This window comes from Perna viridis, chromosome 15 (assembly GCF_037379345.1).
Source record: "Perna viridis isolate PV_CMFRI_1.1 ecotype Kerala chromosome 15, ASM3737934v1, whole genome shotgun sequence".
Lineage (NCBI taxonomy): Eukaryota > Metazoa > Mollusca > Bivalvia > Mytilida > Mytilidae > Perna > Perna viridis.
The window spans coordinates 13050476-13067983 of NC_142459.1; the positions used below are offsets into that span (position 1 = coordinate 13050476).

The 17508-nt window shown below is 33.1% G+C and overlaps 2 protein-coding genes across 2 annotated transcripts; one reads left to right on the forward strand and one right to left on the reverse strand.

The window, feature by feature from the left end:
• Positions 1-1714: 1714 nt before the first annotated feature.
• Positions 1715-12004, reverse strand: LOC148596994 (tyrosinase-like protein). Its single transcript, XM_088564356.1, has 3 exons — positions 11984-12004; positions 2958-3070; positions 1715-2585 (listed from the first exon to the last, which is right to left on the reverse strand). The coding sequence occupies exons 1-3, from the start codon at positions 12002-12004 to the stop codon at positions 1715-1717; spliced, it is 1005 nt and encodes a 334-aa protein (XP_088420482.1).
• A 949-nt stretch (positions 12005-12953) lies between these two features.
• Positions 12954-16630, forward strand: LOC148596995 (uncharacterized). Its single transcript, XM_088564358.1, has 4 exons — positions 12954-13179; positions 13406-13429; positions 16110-16397; positions 16626-16630. Exons 1-4 carry the CDS (start codon positions 12969-12971, stop codon positions 16628-16630), a joined length of 528 nt encoding a protein of 175 aa, XP_088420484.1. The 5' UTR covers positions 12954-12968.
• The last annotated feature ends 878 nt before the right edge of the window (positions 16631-17508 follow it).

A 17508-nucleotide genomic window follows, 5' to 3' on the forward strand; every position in this document is an offset into this window, starting at 1 on the left:
CGACAAACGTGATGGCTTTAAATTCAGAATTTTTGTCAACGTTCCTTTCATCTGTGGCAACATCCCTTCAGCATCCGCGTTTTGAGTATTCACATTACAACTCATAAGTTATGCCAGAGCTTGCCGAAACTACGCAGACTTTTTGTATTTCCCTAGAACTCCAACAAATATTTATTTGAGTCCGAGTTGCTCATTTGCTTTTGTTACTTTGTCCTTGGATTGCATTCTTTTGATTACTGCTATAACCTTGGTTCCTTTGATTACTCTTAAATAATTGCGATGAAGCTGAAAAAGAGTAATCAAGGGAACCAAGGTTATAGCGGTAATCAAAAGAATGTAATCCAGGGATAAAGACCAGACATGGAAAACATACATACACAACAAAGAACATAAAGTAACTAAAATCATACATACAAAGTAACAAAAGTAAATGAGCAACTCGGACTGCACTGAAAACTGGGAGCATGGACCAGGTGCACCGGTAGGGTAAGCGTCCTCTGCTTTTCTAGAAACATCCACCGAGTTGCTCATAAAAAGTCAAGTCCGGGGTAGACAAACGAGGGAAGGAAAACTATGACCCTTTGAATAAATCAGTTTTCATGGTGCTGATGGATACACCATAACAATCCAAGAGTTCATGATAACAACCATAAAACTTCAGTAATGATGACTTCAATCTTGTAGCAACATAACCCTGTTCCAGAAGCCTATTTGTTAGAGTTCTAGCGCGATACAAAAAGTCTGCGTAGTTTCAGCAAGTCTGGCATAACGTATGAGTTGTGATATGAATACTCCATACGCAGGAGCCGAAGGGATGGTGTCACATATGAAAGGAAAGTTGACAATTCTGAATGAAAAGTCATCACGTTTGTCGTAAAGTTTGGTCAATAGTTTTTCTTTACCATCGATTTCTAAGTGTAGGTCAAGATATGAGGCTGACTTCATAGTGTCTGTAGTATCCTTTATCTCAAGTTCTTTTTTGTAGATGCGATGTATCAAATCCCCGAAATTAGGATTGTTTAAAGATAATACGTCATCTATATAGCGGAAACTAGACGGTTTGCATATTGGAGTTTGACAAAAATATATTTTGTTTTATTTGCTAAAACGGATTTTGCCAATTCGTCGAATTTATACTATCATAGTAACTTATGGATTAGTAACTTGACAATGCATTTTATTCGCTTTCTTTGAAATGACTGCGATAAGGTAATGCTGAAGTCATGAGACAAAGATTGGTATATGTAACAAAATAGGTGTGTATTGACTTTGATAGAGAATGTTAACATATATCTGTCGGTGATCTTTTTTTAACACTTATTTCCAAAGCATTCTATAAGGGTTAAGTTGATTTATTTATAAACATTATGTCAGCATTAACGTACCAATTATTTCAACGGTTTTACTCGCCTTTAGTGACATTAAAATGAACACGTTGGATGATTATAGCAGTATCACCGTTTTAAAAATCATGAATTAAATATCACAATCCATGGTATTTAATGATTCTTAAAAGCTAAATTCACGATCTATATACAAAAATATATCTTCGGAATATTTCATTCTTCCAAATCATAATGATGTAAAACATTCAAGTTTATCTTCAACCTTGATAAAAAAAATTAAAAATGAAAAACGATTTTTAGTGATCAGAAACCTTAATAAATAAAAGGCCATTAAATGAATGTTAACATTATTCTTAGTTTATTTATCGTTATGATCTCCCAGGCATTGTTCTTTCATCTACCATTCCCTGGGGAAAATGTGGGACGGAATCGAGCGCCGGACTTCCAGCGGTCTTTCTCGCATCAAATGGTTCAGAAAACGGCGCTATACCTAGACGACCAAATCCATCAAGGTCGGCAAATTCTTGTCTCGATCTGGCTTGACAGCCATAAAGTTTTCTGTTACAGAATAAATACAAATCAGAGGCACCACCACATCTATTTGAACACCGTGGCGGTGGGGCGTACTTGTATATGTATCGTGTAAAAAAGTTGCTTAGGCCAAAAATGTTCTGTTTTGCGGGTGTTAAATTATCCATTGTTCTATTGGGCATATGTTCCGTTATGTCCATTCTTGGATAATCGGTTTCTGGATCAATGCCGTTCATTCTCTGCCTTTGTCTGAATATTTCCCATATATAGTCTATAAAACAATGAAATATGAAGAATATAGGGTCCTGGGTGCTTGTAATATACCCATTCATATGGCCACCATTTCCACCAACCCAGGCATGTACACCATCATGGTGTCGCTCAATGTTTGCATTCAAACTGACTGATGTTGGGTGCACGATTTGCCAATTGTATCTCTGACGCCAAACTTCAGTCAATAAATGTGGGTTTAGAAGGGAACTGTTTGGCCCCGGTGCTCCACGGCGCAATGGAATGTTCATATTTAGACCATCGCCGGGTGTTAACCAGTTTGCAAATGGACCTGAAACGATAACTCCTGTTGGATTCCCCATAAATAAGTCTGAGAACAATAAGGAGTCTTCTGGACTATCCATCCTAAATTCTAGTCTTGAATCCCAGTAAGGCAGAGCACAATTAGGTTTCTTTGACCTTAAAGCTTCTTCAAAACTGAAATACAGTGATATTGTGCATTATTAGAATAAAGACTTGTACTGAATCAATATTTACCAAATGTTATTAAATTAACATGAATTGTAAATTTCAGTACTTTGGCACCATTGAGCTCAGCTAGAAACTAATAGTACGTCCGGTGGATGTTTCAACTGATACATTTGAAAACAATAATATGCAAATTCTCACTTAATATGAGAGAAGTACTTAAGCAAACTAATTGCAAAATGTTAAGTAGTTTATATATGAGATATGAAGATCCAAGGTATAAAAGAAGGTATCAAGATTACTCAAAAGATTTATTGCTATTGTAATGCGTAATTAGTTTAAATGATGCTTTTGTCAATGTTTGTACTAATAAGTACTTACATGTACAAGTAATATCTGTGCCAGCCTAGAAAGTTTGGTCCAAAATGTGAGGAAGCTATGGCGTCGTTTTGGTGTAATAGGGCTATAGCGTCGTACTTGTTCGGAATGACAGACTACAAGCAAAATAAAAGATAAAAACCCATAACACAACCGTGGATGAAGTCACGTGCAAGTAAAAACAATTAAACACGCGAGCACCGTTCAGTCTTCAGCGTGAAGTAAGTCTCTCACTAAAAGGTTTGCAAGATATCTTAATGTATGTACTACTGCAGAATTGCCATTTATTTAGATATATTAAATATTATTCACATTAATCTATATTATTCAATGAAGTACTCAATGATTGTCTCCCTTTTACCACAACTATTTAAGTTTCTTTCGATTGCTATATGTTAGATCAATAGACCGTGATCATTATTAACTTAACAAAAATTTGCAGCATTTTTTTTTAAGTTATCGGTAAAAAAAACTTGTTAAAAGGACTAGAGATGAAGCTCATAGTTCACGTTATACTCGACATCAGTTCGAGTCCATTTTGGATTTAATTCTAAGTCTTTTCTTCAATCGTTCTTTTATCGAGACAGAAAGAGTAATCAAGGGAACCAAGGTTATAGCGGTAATCAAAAGAATGTAATTCAAGGACAAAGACGAGACATGGAAACAGGCAAAAAAGAGAACATAAAGTAACTAAATTCATACATACAAAGTAACAAAAGCAAATGAGCACCTCGGACTCCACTAAAAACTAGGAGCATGGACCAGGTGCACCGATAGGGTAAGCGTCCTGTGCTTTTCTAGAAACACTCGCCGAGTTGCTCATAAAAAGTTAAGTCCGGGGTAGAAACACGAGGAAAGGAAAACTATGACCCGTTAAGTAAACCAGTTTTCATACACCATAACGATCCACGAGTTTATGATGACGACCATAAAACTTCTGTAGTGATGACTTCAATCTTGTAGCAACATAACCCTGTTCCAGAAGCCTATTTGTTAGAGTTCTAGTGCGATACAAAAAAGTCTGCGTAGTTTCGGCAAGCTCTGGCATATCGTATGAGTTGTGATATGAACACTCCATACGCAGGTGCTGGAGGGATGTTGCCACAGATGAAAGGAAAGTTGACAATTCTGAATGAAAAGTCATCATGTTTGTCGAAAAGTTTGATCAATAGTTTTCCTTTATCATTGATTTCTAAGTGTAGGTCAAGATATGAGGCTGACTTCACAGTGTCTGTAGTATCCTTTATCTCAAGTTCTTTGGGGTAGAGGCGATGTATCAAATCCCCGAAAATAGGATTGTTTAAAGATAATACGTCATCTATATAGCGGAAACTGAGATTGAAGGATCTAGCCAAACTGTATTTGTTCTTTCTGATCAGATCAGCTATAAAGTCAGCCTCATAAGAGTGAAGGAATAGGTCAACATGTAAAGGAGCACAATGTGTTCTCATTGGAATGCCGACCGTTTGTTGAAAAAAACATCCACCACATTGGACAAATATGTTGTCGATTAAAAATTCCAGCATTTTGTAAAGATCTTCCTCTGTATATTTGGAAGATGATTTGGAAGTATTTCTTACAAAGTATGAGGAATCTCTACCAAGAACTATATATTTGTATCTAGGTGTACCATCTTTTTTTGGAAAAAAAAAACAATGATGTATAATGTTTTTAAGTCGGAATTGTAACTGAGTATGGGGAATAGAAGTATACAGTGTTGAAAAATCATAGGTTTTAATGCTATTATATTCAGATAATAGTCCTGAACTGATTGTCCCCAAAAGAGCTTTCGAATTTTTCAGGATCCAGATTAAATTAATACCACTATGGGAATAACAAGTGTTGTGGTAGGACTGCAGACCCTCTTTGACAGTTGTGAGTATAGAAGTTAAAATTTTTGAAAGAGGTTTTGTGGTACATTTTGGAGATCCAGCTATGTAACGTTGTATGGATTCTTGTGGAGTTTAGGAATCCAGTACATAGACGGTAAATCACAATCATCGTCCTTGGTAGAGAGACCTAAAGAGGATAGCACAGATTTATGGTTTTCCACAATCTCTTCTTTGGAGAGTGTGGTAGCAGTGTAGGTCTTATCACTGCTATTATTTTCTACGTCTACCTCTGATAATAAACATTGGATGTAAAACGTTTTGCAGACAAAAACAATGTTGTTTTGGGCTTTGTCTGTTGATACGACAACATATTTGTCATGTATAGTAGACAATGTTTTGCTACATCGGGGTCTTTGAAAACTGATGTAGCTTGGCAGTCATTGACCTACTTAAATCTTTCATTCATTTCAAAATTAAAGACCTCACTGCCTTTAATCACTCTGACAGAGAATCAATGTCTTCTTGTTCTCGTTTTATCCATTTTCTTGCATAGTCCTCGACGGCATCCATACGAAATTTTCAAGTTATAATTACAATTTATGGAGTGTGGTTCACGGTACTTGGGACCTTTAGAAAGGATATTACGCAGAGATGATGGTTAAATCTCCCGTAACGACGTGACCAGAAGGACCATATTTGAAGAGGTTTTGCAAGAACAGTCAGGTGGTCTAGCCTTGAAGTCTTCAATCTCGAGGTTCTGCAATAGCGTTTCATAATTGAATTTTTTTTAGTTGTGCTTCATTTTGATTAGTATGAGTTTCTCAGTTTATAAAAAAACAAACAACAGTACTAATCTGATACGCTCAATAAGAAATAATTTTATAATTCTTCACTAGAAATTCCATTGTAATTCTTACATTTTTGTTGCTAAGTGCTGATTGTTCACAAAATACTCATAATTGTATTTTTATTTTTTTATGATGGCATAAATGTAATTTCTCAAAAACTAGAAAATAAACATTTATTTAATAGGAACAATAAGAATTTTTGACAGACACAAAATAAGCCAGTAAAACTTTGTTTACGTCGATTACAAACAACCGAAAATCGTCTTGGTAACAAAATCACAACCGATTTGACAATGTTAACATTGTGACCTAGATTTAAAACCTTATCGGATTTGAACAGTTCACATTTTTCGGAGAAGTCGTCTTGTAATATGAATGAGCAAGTTATTTAGCATATTTAAAATATCTTTCTGTGTCAATAAAACTTCAGATGAATTCCTATTTCAAATTTGAACATTATGTTATGTATATGGCACTAAGTATAAATAAATTAAGTAGGTTATATTAATAAACAGTAATTCTCCTATGACAGGAAAATACCACAATAAAAAAACTTAAAATTAAACGCTATTTTCCTATTTCATAAATAATTAAGTCTAAGATAGATTTACCAATATGAACTTAAGGAGATAGACCTATGGTAAGGGATATAACTCTTGAAATAAGTGATATGTTTGTATCATATTCAATATCACCAAAGCCTCTCTAGCTTTCGTTTGAATTACTCTTACACAACCCTTACTGTATCATGTTTCAGTTCATTAATTGCAGAAAGAAAGTCTTCTCGCTCTGCTCTGGTCAGGGTTCTGATTTCCTTCCGAATACGCCGTCGTCTTGGTTTTGGGAGAGGAGTGGGTCGATGTCTATTTCTATTAGTACTTAGCCTAGTTGAACGCCTTCGTCTAACCGAATGAAGATGAACGTCTACCCCTAGTGATTCGATCCAGATCAATGCTTTTTGGTCTAGTAGCGCAATTCTTGTTCGGCCAGTTGTTCCAAAGATTTTTACGAAATATTTTTGAAGGCAATCAGTATCGGTGCGGTAATTACTAGATGTTATTTTCGAGTAGCATGCTTCTAAAAACGTTGGTATGTCATAGTCCAATTTCAAAGCAAATATCAACACTGGTAAAAAAACAAACGACAAAACGATGCTTCTCATTTTTCTGTAAAATATAAAAAGGAAAGATAACGCTATCCTTGATCAAGTTAAAGATAATGCTTCTCCAATGTTGTCGTCGAGCTTTTATCATTATTATAGATCATATTGTAATACCATTTATTAAAATCAGTAAGCCTTTTTGTGCTCATTAAATTTTACCATATGATATTTAGATGACAGTATTAACAGAGAAGAAATGGTTTACTGTCTTCCCTATTTAGTAATTGTCATATATTTCTTTTTAATTCTACACTACTATACATGTACACTTACAGTATTTTTTGGAGGTTTGACTTGTCAACCTTGAGACACACCAAAAGTAAAACCATTTATTTAGTAGATACATCCTGATGGAAGATAATATGATAATAACGTTTTCCTGATTTTTGTAGATAATTGAAGTCTTTGTCTAACCATGAACTTTTTATGATATACCATCCATCAAAGGTTAAGCATCACCTAAATATTTTCCTAAATAAATTTTATAAAAAATAATTCAATCAGCATCTGGTGCATTTATACAGTAGTTTTAAACAAGATCTTTATAAAACGTATAGGTAAATTCCCTTTTTACAGCAGTGGTAGTAAGGATAGTGTCCATTTACCAGACATGAGTTTACTAGGTCTACAAACAAAGCGGAAATTGGCAAAATCACAAGTAAATATACAGTAAAAATAGAATCGTAATGGTAAAATCCGGATTTGAAATAGGGAATTCCGCTAAAGAACGAAAAAAAATCTATTTACATCAATAACCTCAATTAACAGATTGTTATTGATCATTATCAGTTGGAATCATTTCATCTCTTGACAAAGCAAAAAAATGAAACCAAAACCAAACCCAAAAAAAATCAAACAATCTGGTGAAAGGATCTATGGCTATCTATAACAAAAGCAAAGAAATACAAGAACTTTAAATGATTGTGAAACTTACATGTATTCTATGGTACCACAGAATGTATGAGTTACTGATCCATCATTAATGTGTCAGTTATAAAGGTTTAAAACCTGTTTAAACAAAACGTCATGCTTTAAATTAAGATATTGTTTATTATTCAAAATGTCTTGAAGGACGCTAACCCTACCGGTGCACCTGGTCCATGCTCCCAGTTTTTAGTGGAGTCCGAGTTGCTCATTTACTTTTGTAACTTTGTATGTACGATTTTAGTTACTTTATGTTCTTTGATGTGTATGTCTGTTTTCCATGTCTGGTCTTTGTCCCTGGATTACATTCTTTTGATTACCGCTATAACCTTGGTTCCCTTGATTACTCCTTGACCGATTACAGGTGGACATTTGTATTAACTGTTCTCTGTAAAAGTTTTCTTAACATGGTTAGACAAAAAAATAAGTACCGAACGTTGGCAAGCAATTAGATATTCATGTAAGGATACATTCTGATAACCATGCTCTTGCTGACAGACCAATGTTTCATGATCATAATTTTGTTAATCTTTGACTTCAGGACTTGTTGTATTAAAGTGGTTTTGTGAACACTAAAATATCATGTTGAACTAAAACTTAAAGTCGCATTTTGTGTTGTTGATTTTTGTCCTACTTTTTAGTTCAGTATTCGGTCGTTTTGACAATTTAAATAACAAATGTGATAGGTCCATATTTCCTAATTATGTATGCATTTTTGTACAAATATAATATCGTATCATTTTTATGTTATTGAAAATTATCAGAGTCAGGAAAATAAGTGATGCTTAACTCATGCCGGACTTAATATATATTTTCAAGTCAAGTGGCTTACATGTGCCAAGGGCGATTCATCGAGTAATGGTCGTTAAATCTAAATAAAGGGAGATCAATTCTACACTCTAAAATTAATTGTTTAACTCGCTTTTTCCTGCAGCCAAGCTTTCTACTCTACAAATAAAGGGTGTTGAAAAACGCAAAGATGTATTCCGCCATTGTATACTTACAGCTTACCGTTTTAATTATGAGCAATGTCCAAAACAGGAAATAGGTAACAAGTTTAAAGGTGCACGCGCCAACCGCTTCGCTCAAAATAGTGTTGCAAAAATCAATTTCTTCGGGCAATTTCGCGTGTTTGATTTAGAAATGTGGTTGCAGGATAAAAACAGGAGATGAACATTACTGAAAGAATATTCAAGGGAACCAAGGTTATAGAGGTAATCAAAATATCAATACATTTATTTGTACTCGCTCCGAAACAGTCAGATAAGCACGAGGGATCCTAGCAATCTGACTGTTTCTGGGGCTTGTCAAACAAATTTGATATTTTACGGCAATAAACATGTATTGTATGTATATCTATGTATATTTACAAATAACTTACAACAATGAAAGTGGTTCCAAATCCGTTATACCAGGCAGATTTTAAAAAACTGTATTTCATTCATTTCATCACGAATTTGAACACATATTCGAAAATGTTATAAAACGTGATTTGTCAACTTCTTATGTGGTTGTGGTATATGACAAAATGTTAACGAGACCAAAGAGGCCACCTCATGATCTATTTTAGAGTAAGACATAATTCAACTACAGTACATTGAACAGTACAAAATGTTAAACATTCATTTATTAAAGTCATTTTGATCCTTATACATATTTTTAAAATACAGTCATGCATTAAAGGCATTTTGTTCCTTTTACTTGTGTGTAAAAAACATACAACCAACCACTTCTAAAATTGTGTCTCTTCTTTCTTTGTTCGGTTATGATAGGTGTACGGTTTATCAAGATTCAAAATACATTTCAATTGCTATGAATGGAATTCAAAGGGTGCTCGGTGAAGACAAGTTTCTGGCTTTTTGAGGGTTCTGTTTGGAGAGGTTCCACTGCACAAGAAACAGTTAAAAAACAAATCGTGTAAATGCTGACAGATAGATGCAAATGTTGGAAAAAAATCAATGATTTAAATTACCTTTTTTGTAAAATCTATTTAATGTGTGTACACATTTTTGTAGCTTATATTTTATTTGTTTTTTTTTTTTTATTTCTATTTCCACAAAGATCATTTTTATAAAAAGGTCCAGTTCAATGTCACTTTGTAGGCATTTTATCCAGAATAAACCGAACACCTGTCCAGGCCCAAGCTCCGAGCAGCATCTGGTGTTCGAAATTCACTCTATACACTGCAGTCAGCTCTCCTCTAAAAATGCAATAATATTGGAAATCGAGAATTAGTGATTAATTTTATGCGACGTTATGCGATTGTCAAACGACGTTTGATTTAAATAATGTCCGCGAATTTCGAAAGGCTTCTCTGCAGCGGTTAGTAAGAGAGGAAACGAATGTCAGCCGCTGAGTGGAGCTTGACAGAGACCAAATAAATGCAATTGTTGGGAAAGAGTAATCAAGGGAACCAAGGTTATAGCGGCAATCAATAGACTGTAATCCAGGGACAAAGACCAGACATGGGAAACAGACACACACAACAAAGAACATAAAGTAACTAAAATCATACATACAAAGTAACAAAAGTAAATGAGCAACTCGGACTCCACTAAAAACTGGGAGCATGGACCAGGTGCACCGGTAGGGTAAGCGTCCTTGGGAAAAGATATTGTTTGTATATGTAACACCTTATTACCTTTCTTGAAAATAAAATCGAATTTATGACTTGTGAATTTATGACTTGTGAATTTTTCTCCACTTTGTAAGTCTAGTACGATTATGAGGACCTTTGCATATTTTACAATGTACCATAATTAAGATAAATTAGCCACAAATTTACCATAATTGTGTCAAATTGGTGCATTTGTCTATGACAAATAAATCCAGTTAGTTGCTTGTTTAGTAATGCCTAGGCTATGAGATCTGTCCAGACAGAACCCCATTTGGAATTATTCAATGTGTGAGGTTTAGATATTAAATTATCAAGGGTCAGAATGCATTTAAATCTATATTGTGTTCAAAAAGTATTCAATATCGTTAATAAAGAACAACCATTGTCTACATAACAAAGTCCTTAATTTACGATAACGATTCGAATGTTCATCAATCATTTAAAAATATAACAAAACATTAAAACTGTTCTTTAAATTTTCTCCACAGAAAGAAAAATCGATCGGTGTGTTTTTAATGAACCCAAGTCGTTCGGTCAATTACCCATCGTAAATTATGTACGTACAATTATAATGATCATTATAACTTATTGTACAATATTTAATGGTAAAGATTAAGCGTGAAATCTTTTGAAACGTCAATGAAATCTGCCAACGTGAATATAATTCGTTAGATTTGATATTGCAAAAAAGTTACGCAGGCATATGTTATTAAAGAAACAACGAGGACGTATTACAAGTCTTAATACGAATCAGGCAGTATTTGTAAGTTCTGAGGCATGCTAGACTATCAACCCAAATACAAACATAAGATAATAAGCAGAACTTTGTGATTTTTCCGATGCAGTCGGTATAGTTTCACTTTTTATCCTTTTACCTTAAGGACGCGCTTTTATGGGAAGCAATTGGCCTGAAATTCTGTTTCCCGATTGGCCAAACACTGAAAGAAATGTCGAAAGTTAGAAATAAAAAGAAGAAAAGTTTACTTACTGCGTCGGCTACCTTTTTTAAAGATAGTACTTGTTTACAATTATGTATTATTTAAGATTGTTCGTTTATATCAAGGTTAATCAAATTTAAACCAAGTCAAAGATTTGATGAGTCTTTAATCATAGGTGTTTTACCTTGTATGGTCCTGATAAGATATGAATATTTGCTCCTAGTTGGAATATTTTATTAAGTACAGGTCTGCGTACCATACATTCGATTTTGTAATGCATGCTTACATTGACACAAGAGTATAGGAACAAAATAAATAAATACACAATCATGTTAATATTACACGTTTCTGTATGTTGCACGCATTTATAACTGATTCTTCCGCCAAAATGCAATGAAGTGTGTATGTGTCGACATTAACATTGAATACTTCTAGAACTATGACCTTTTATTCTACTGCGGACACCTGCTGGATAAAAACACAGTCTAATTACGAAGAATTTTATAAACTTACCCTTCCTGCTTACACGAAGTCCCACTCAGAGTTAATATTGCCAGCATTTCTGTATTTTTTGTATTTTCTTGTTTTTACTATCTCCAGGTTTATATGTAATGTATTTTTTGTCTTTTTGCTACTTGTTTATTTAGATTGTCACTGTTATATGTTTCCATGTTTAGACCATGTATTTTGATTTGAATTTTGACGTACCTGAATGGTCCTACTATTCATAGTATTTCAGCCGATATTTGGGAACGATTTCGACAGAATGTTTTCATTGGTTATATTATAACTTTGAGCAACAATTGTTTGTTATAATTATTACACAATATTTTATAAACTTTATAATAAAATTGTGAACCACAATGAAATATCAACATTCAGTACTGTTTGAAAACCCGTATTTAAATAAAGACATTGAGTTGATTAAGATTTCTTGTTTTATTATTTTTTTTTAATATCTACCACAAAAATAAAAAAAAAAGTCTGTTGCGTCTGTTGTTGCAAGACACCTGTATTTTTTTTAATGTAAAACGTACAATATTTAAATAATACGTATATTTTCTGGTGGCTTTATAGAGGTCTATAGCAGTATGTAGTATTCCTTGAGGAATACGGGTAATTAGAATAATCCTGCGTCGTGAAATATATACATTCATTGTTTGTTGAAATAAAACTGCATAATAATCATATGAATTTAAGTCGATGTTGTTTGTTCCTTATTCCTATTATTGGTTGCGTGTTCATTGTGCGGATTAATACTTCTGGTTGTTGGTACTTAATGCCAATCGCGGAGGGATTCGTCAAATCATAAAATTAGGTTCTGCAAGTCACATTTGAAATAAGTAATTGGAGAAGGTTACAAACAACAACATACATTCCAAGAATTATTTATTACATATTCATGTAGCACAGATTGCTAGTTACTGGCCATGGAGAATTTAAAAAATAATCATGCAACATCATGAATTTCTTTGTTTGAAATCTAAAATAAGAAATAGTTAGAAAAAAACCTTCAAAATTGAACTTTTTACTTTATGTTTTTCGATAGTTGCTTTAACAAGTATTTTAATCTAAAGCGCATGTAATGCGTTACTTTAAAGCCTTCTTTCGTTTTGAATTTATATACATCATTATGCATTTTCTTTGTTTTAATACCAGAAGTGATGGACGGATTGCAAAAATTCGATTTACCATGGAATTTAACAGGCGTGTATCAGATTTATCTGTTTTAAAGAAAATATCTGCAAGATCTGTATCGGAATGTGTTGTATCGTGTTCTAAGAATACGAAATGTTTTCTAGCAACGTTGAATAGAGAAACACAAGAGTGTTTGATTGGAAATTCAGGGTGCTCCTTGTCAAATACAGTTCCGTTGATATCTTGGAACACTTTTCATAAATCAGGTAAGGTTTTTTGACGATTACAAGTTTTTATCTTGAAGAAAATTTAAGTAACGAATTTTAGTAATTAATGTCAGCACATCATTAAGAGATATAGTGTATTATGTCAGATAATCCTAAATGTATTCACAAGACAACATCCAAAGTAGACATAAACATTAAAATTATAAAATGTTCAACTAACCGGTTAATTATTATTTTCAAAACAAAATTTCAACATTCATTTCAGATAATTGTTTCAAGACATGCAAAGGTACGTATCATATTGTTCATCCGATACAAGAAGAAGCGAAGTATCTTGTCACTAGCAGATTTTTCGGAGTTCTTATTCCTGAAATTTTTTTGTGCGATCTTCCTTTTTATTTACATTTATCATAATTAATTATATTTCATTCTGTACAGTGTGTACATATATGTTTTATGTTTTTTCATTTTTGTTTATGTATTTGGATTTTGCTATACATTATTTTCAATTAAGATGTTTCGATACGTATTGCCAATATTTGACAATATAATAAAAAAAATCAATTGCCATTTATCGGTACATTTTTGTAAATATTTTTTTTAAACTGAACATAAAAAATACAAGTAGCATATTTCAAAATTCAAAATTCAATAGCATGTTAAAACAGATTGAACTGCATTATAATACTATAAATGAAGAAAATGAAATTGTAAGATACTTTGGAATTGTTTATTTCTGCTGCAAATTCTGAAGTTGCTTTAACAAGGCTTTATGGTTTGTTTTTTTTTTTTTTTTTTTTACTTTTTTGTTTGTTTGTTTTTTTGGTCTTTTTTTTTTAGCAAACAGCGTTTTGTATGATTTGTTTTTGTACTTTACCGTCATTAGCATCGATCAATCCGTACCGTACGCCGAGGTTCAAAAGGTTCAAATAATCCCAGACAAGTTAACGTTTTGATAAGAAACACATTCATAATAATTAGATTGGAATCCACGAACCTATTCAAAAATAAGAAACATTCCTAACATATTTCAAAAGAATGTAATCCAGGAAAACAGACACACCGTATAGAACATAAAATAACCCAAATAATACATGCAAAGTTACAAAAGTAAATGAGCAACTCAGTCTCCACAAAAAAAAAATTGGTAACATGGACCAGGTGCACCGGTGGGGTAAGCGACTTCTGCTTTTCTAGAAACACCTTTTGCCTTTCTACAAAAGACCGTATGAAGTTGTTTTATTTTTGTTTGTTTAGTCATAAACACTAGTTTTCATATTATCAGATATAAGTCATGTTATTTATTTTTAGATATCAAAAAGTGACTATATCTGTGATAATTTTGAGATTTGAAAGAAGTTTTTAAACAATGGTTTTTAAAACCATTGCATGAATAATATGCATAAAATGCATGTAATATAGTTCCAAATTGCACGCGTGCCAATGTGGCTAATGTCATTGGGAACATTGAAACACAACGGCCATGAATAAGATGCACTTTTTAGGTAAATTTGTTTGTATCGTTAATGTAGATAATGATTAGCTAAATAGTTCATTTTTTTTTTATTTTCTTTCTGTTTTATCTCACCTTGACCAAAGTCCGTGTGGGCTATTGTCATCGTTTTGGGTCCATAGCGTCTTTTGTCCTTGTTCTTTTTTGTTGTCATCGTCTATTATTATTTGTCTTTTAAACTCTTTCCCCCTGAAACCACTGTATGGATTATTACTAAATAATATATGGGTATGATCTTTACAAATTGTGTTGATTATTCATTTCGAGCCTAAACACGGAACATTATGCTATTTTGCAAGGGTCAAATCACCAATTTCTCCACATTTGACAAAACATAAAATAGATACTTGAAAAATAGTGTCAATTTCCTATTCAACTTGAATAGCTATACAAAAGTCTAAATATCGTCAAATCTTCTTTGCGCTTGTTTTTGGAGAAATTGCCCGAAATAGATAGAAAGAAACTTTCAATAGTTGAAGTGATTCTAATAGAAAGGTCAACATCTATAAAGAGTCAAATTTGTATGGTTCATATGTAGTTCGTCTAAGTTTCATGTGTTCACGTTTAGACCATATCTTTTTTTAGATTTTGACGTATTAGAATCATTCCCCCACTGCTGACGCTTCGGAATTTTTTGCCGATATGTATTGAAACTATCGTGAAGACAAGGCCCACGGTGTTTGACGACTCCATATTAGAAAAAAGCTGTCCTTTTAACGACCAAAAAGGACAAAAACTAATTGACAGAAAAAACTGTAAATTTATGACAAGGTAGACACAAGTCGTCCCTCGAAACTTTTCATTGTTAGAGCTTTGCTATTGCCCTTGAAAGTCCAAAAACTACATATATTTTTAAGGTTCCCCTTGAAAATCCTAATAGATAAAAGCTATCAGTTGACGTTAGCATTCTTACATGTATAGCAAAGCACATTGAATCATTGATGGTCAAATACGTCTTAACTACTCATTATGAACTAATATATTTGTAGCTTGAAAACTAAAATAGATAAAAAGAAACTTTCAATTGATCATTTTGACCATAAGCTGATAGGGTCCAAATGTTGAACAATGGATTTTGAGTTACTGCCTTTAAAAGGCAAAAACATTTATTTTTCCAGGCAAGAAGATCATTTTTCTGGAGTCTCTAGTTTGATATTACATGTAAATATCTTTTAAATAAAGTGCAAATGGCATCTTGTTTTCTTTGTAGTGGATGGCTAAAAAGACAAAAACAACTTTTTCCCCAGGTTAGAAGATCATCTTTCTGGAGTCTCTAGTTTGATATTAAAAATCCTTTAAATACAGAAAAAAATACATCTTGTTTTCTTTGTAGGGGATGGGCCCAAAAGGCAAAAACAACTATTTTACCTGGAGATATATCGTCTTCCTGGAGCCTCTAGTTTGATATTAAATATATTATAAATAAAGTACAAATAACATCTTGTATTTTTTGTAGGGGATGGTCTCGTGTTATACTATCAGACTTTCTGCGCTAATACCAATGCATACGCATACTGCTTAGCAGACAAGGTAGTTCGAATGGACTTTGCGTATTATGCTAATATTCCTTGTATACCTTCTAACATAAAACTACTACCACCTTTTCCGGTATGCGGGGGTGATGTCACGGCGAAAGTATTACCAACGTGTTCCAGTAATTGCAGTGGGTTGAATGTTAATTCAGCGAATCTCGGAACTACTTCCTGTTCCGGTATAAATAACTGCTTTTACCAATACTTCTGTGGTAAGTTTTTATGTTTTATTACAAAGTGGACAAACAAAACTGAAAGTGGTGTGATCACGCCAATATAAGGTCAAAAATTTCAACGTGTAGTCACTCCATACATTTTACGTACGAAAACTTCATTTTAATGCGGAAATTGGAATTAATATTTAAATATTGTTAAAAACATTTCTGTATGCATGATCAATAAGAATTGGATTTCTCAATTTTGCAATGTTCTTCTTGTAGCTTAGGTGACAACTATTCAATTTACAAGGTATCTACAGGTGTCATTAAAAGCCAGTTTAGCATGAGAAAAAAATACTGTTGTCTATGAGATAAATTTGCTATCAGAAATGTGTACAATTTTGTTTTTTTAATATTTCTCTTATTAACCAGTGCAAAATTTTATATTGTCCAAATGGCCTTGGTTCAAGAGAAGAAGAACGTTTATTCCGGAAATTACAGTTTGCAAGTTAAAACGACCTATGTAAGACTAGGACACGCGCGCTCCTCTCAACTCATTCTCTTAATTAGACAATTCTAAACAAATGCAATAGACAATTTGACACTACTTTATACTATGTTTCAAGAAATGGCGGCGTCCTTTAAGAGATGATAACAAAATATATATGCTTTCACGGAAGAAACAGAAACATATACTCGTTGACGATCAAATATTGGGTTATCTGTCACCCCCTTTGTGAATGCGTCTTGATTTTTCTCAAACTCGTGAAAGATAACTCGATGTCAGAACATATTAATCAACTAGGAGCTTATCAGATAAGCTCACATATTTGTTTACCTAATCACACAGTGCAAATAAGGTGATGCTGTTCTGTAATTGGTTATGCCAATGAGATAGTTTTACGATCCGTTGATTCGATTTTATTTCACTGCTTTCGAAAAGTATTACTACCTTGGAGAAGATAGCCCATGTTTTTAAGACTTATTCGATTTATCAAATATGTAGCTGCTTTTTATATTTTCTGTTATTAATTTCATCGCTTATTGATAATACATATAACTAGATTTGATATATTATTCTTTTGATTAATTTCTGCACTGTCTCTGTATTTGCTTTATGTAGCACATCTAAAGTGGCTCAATTTGCCTATTCACATTTCAAATT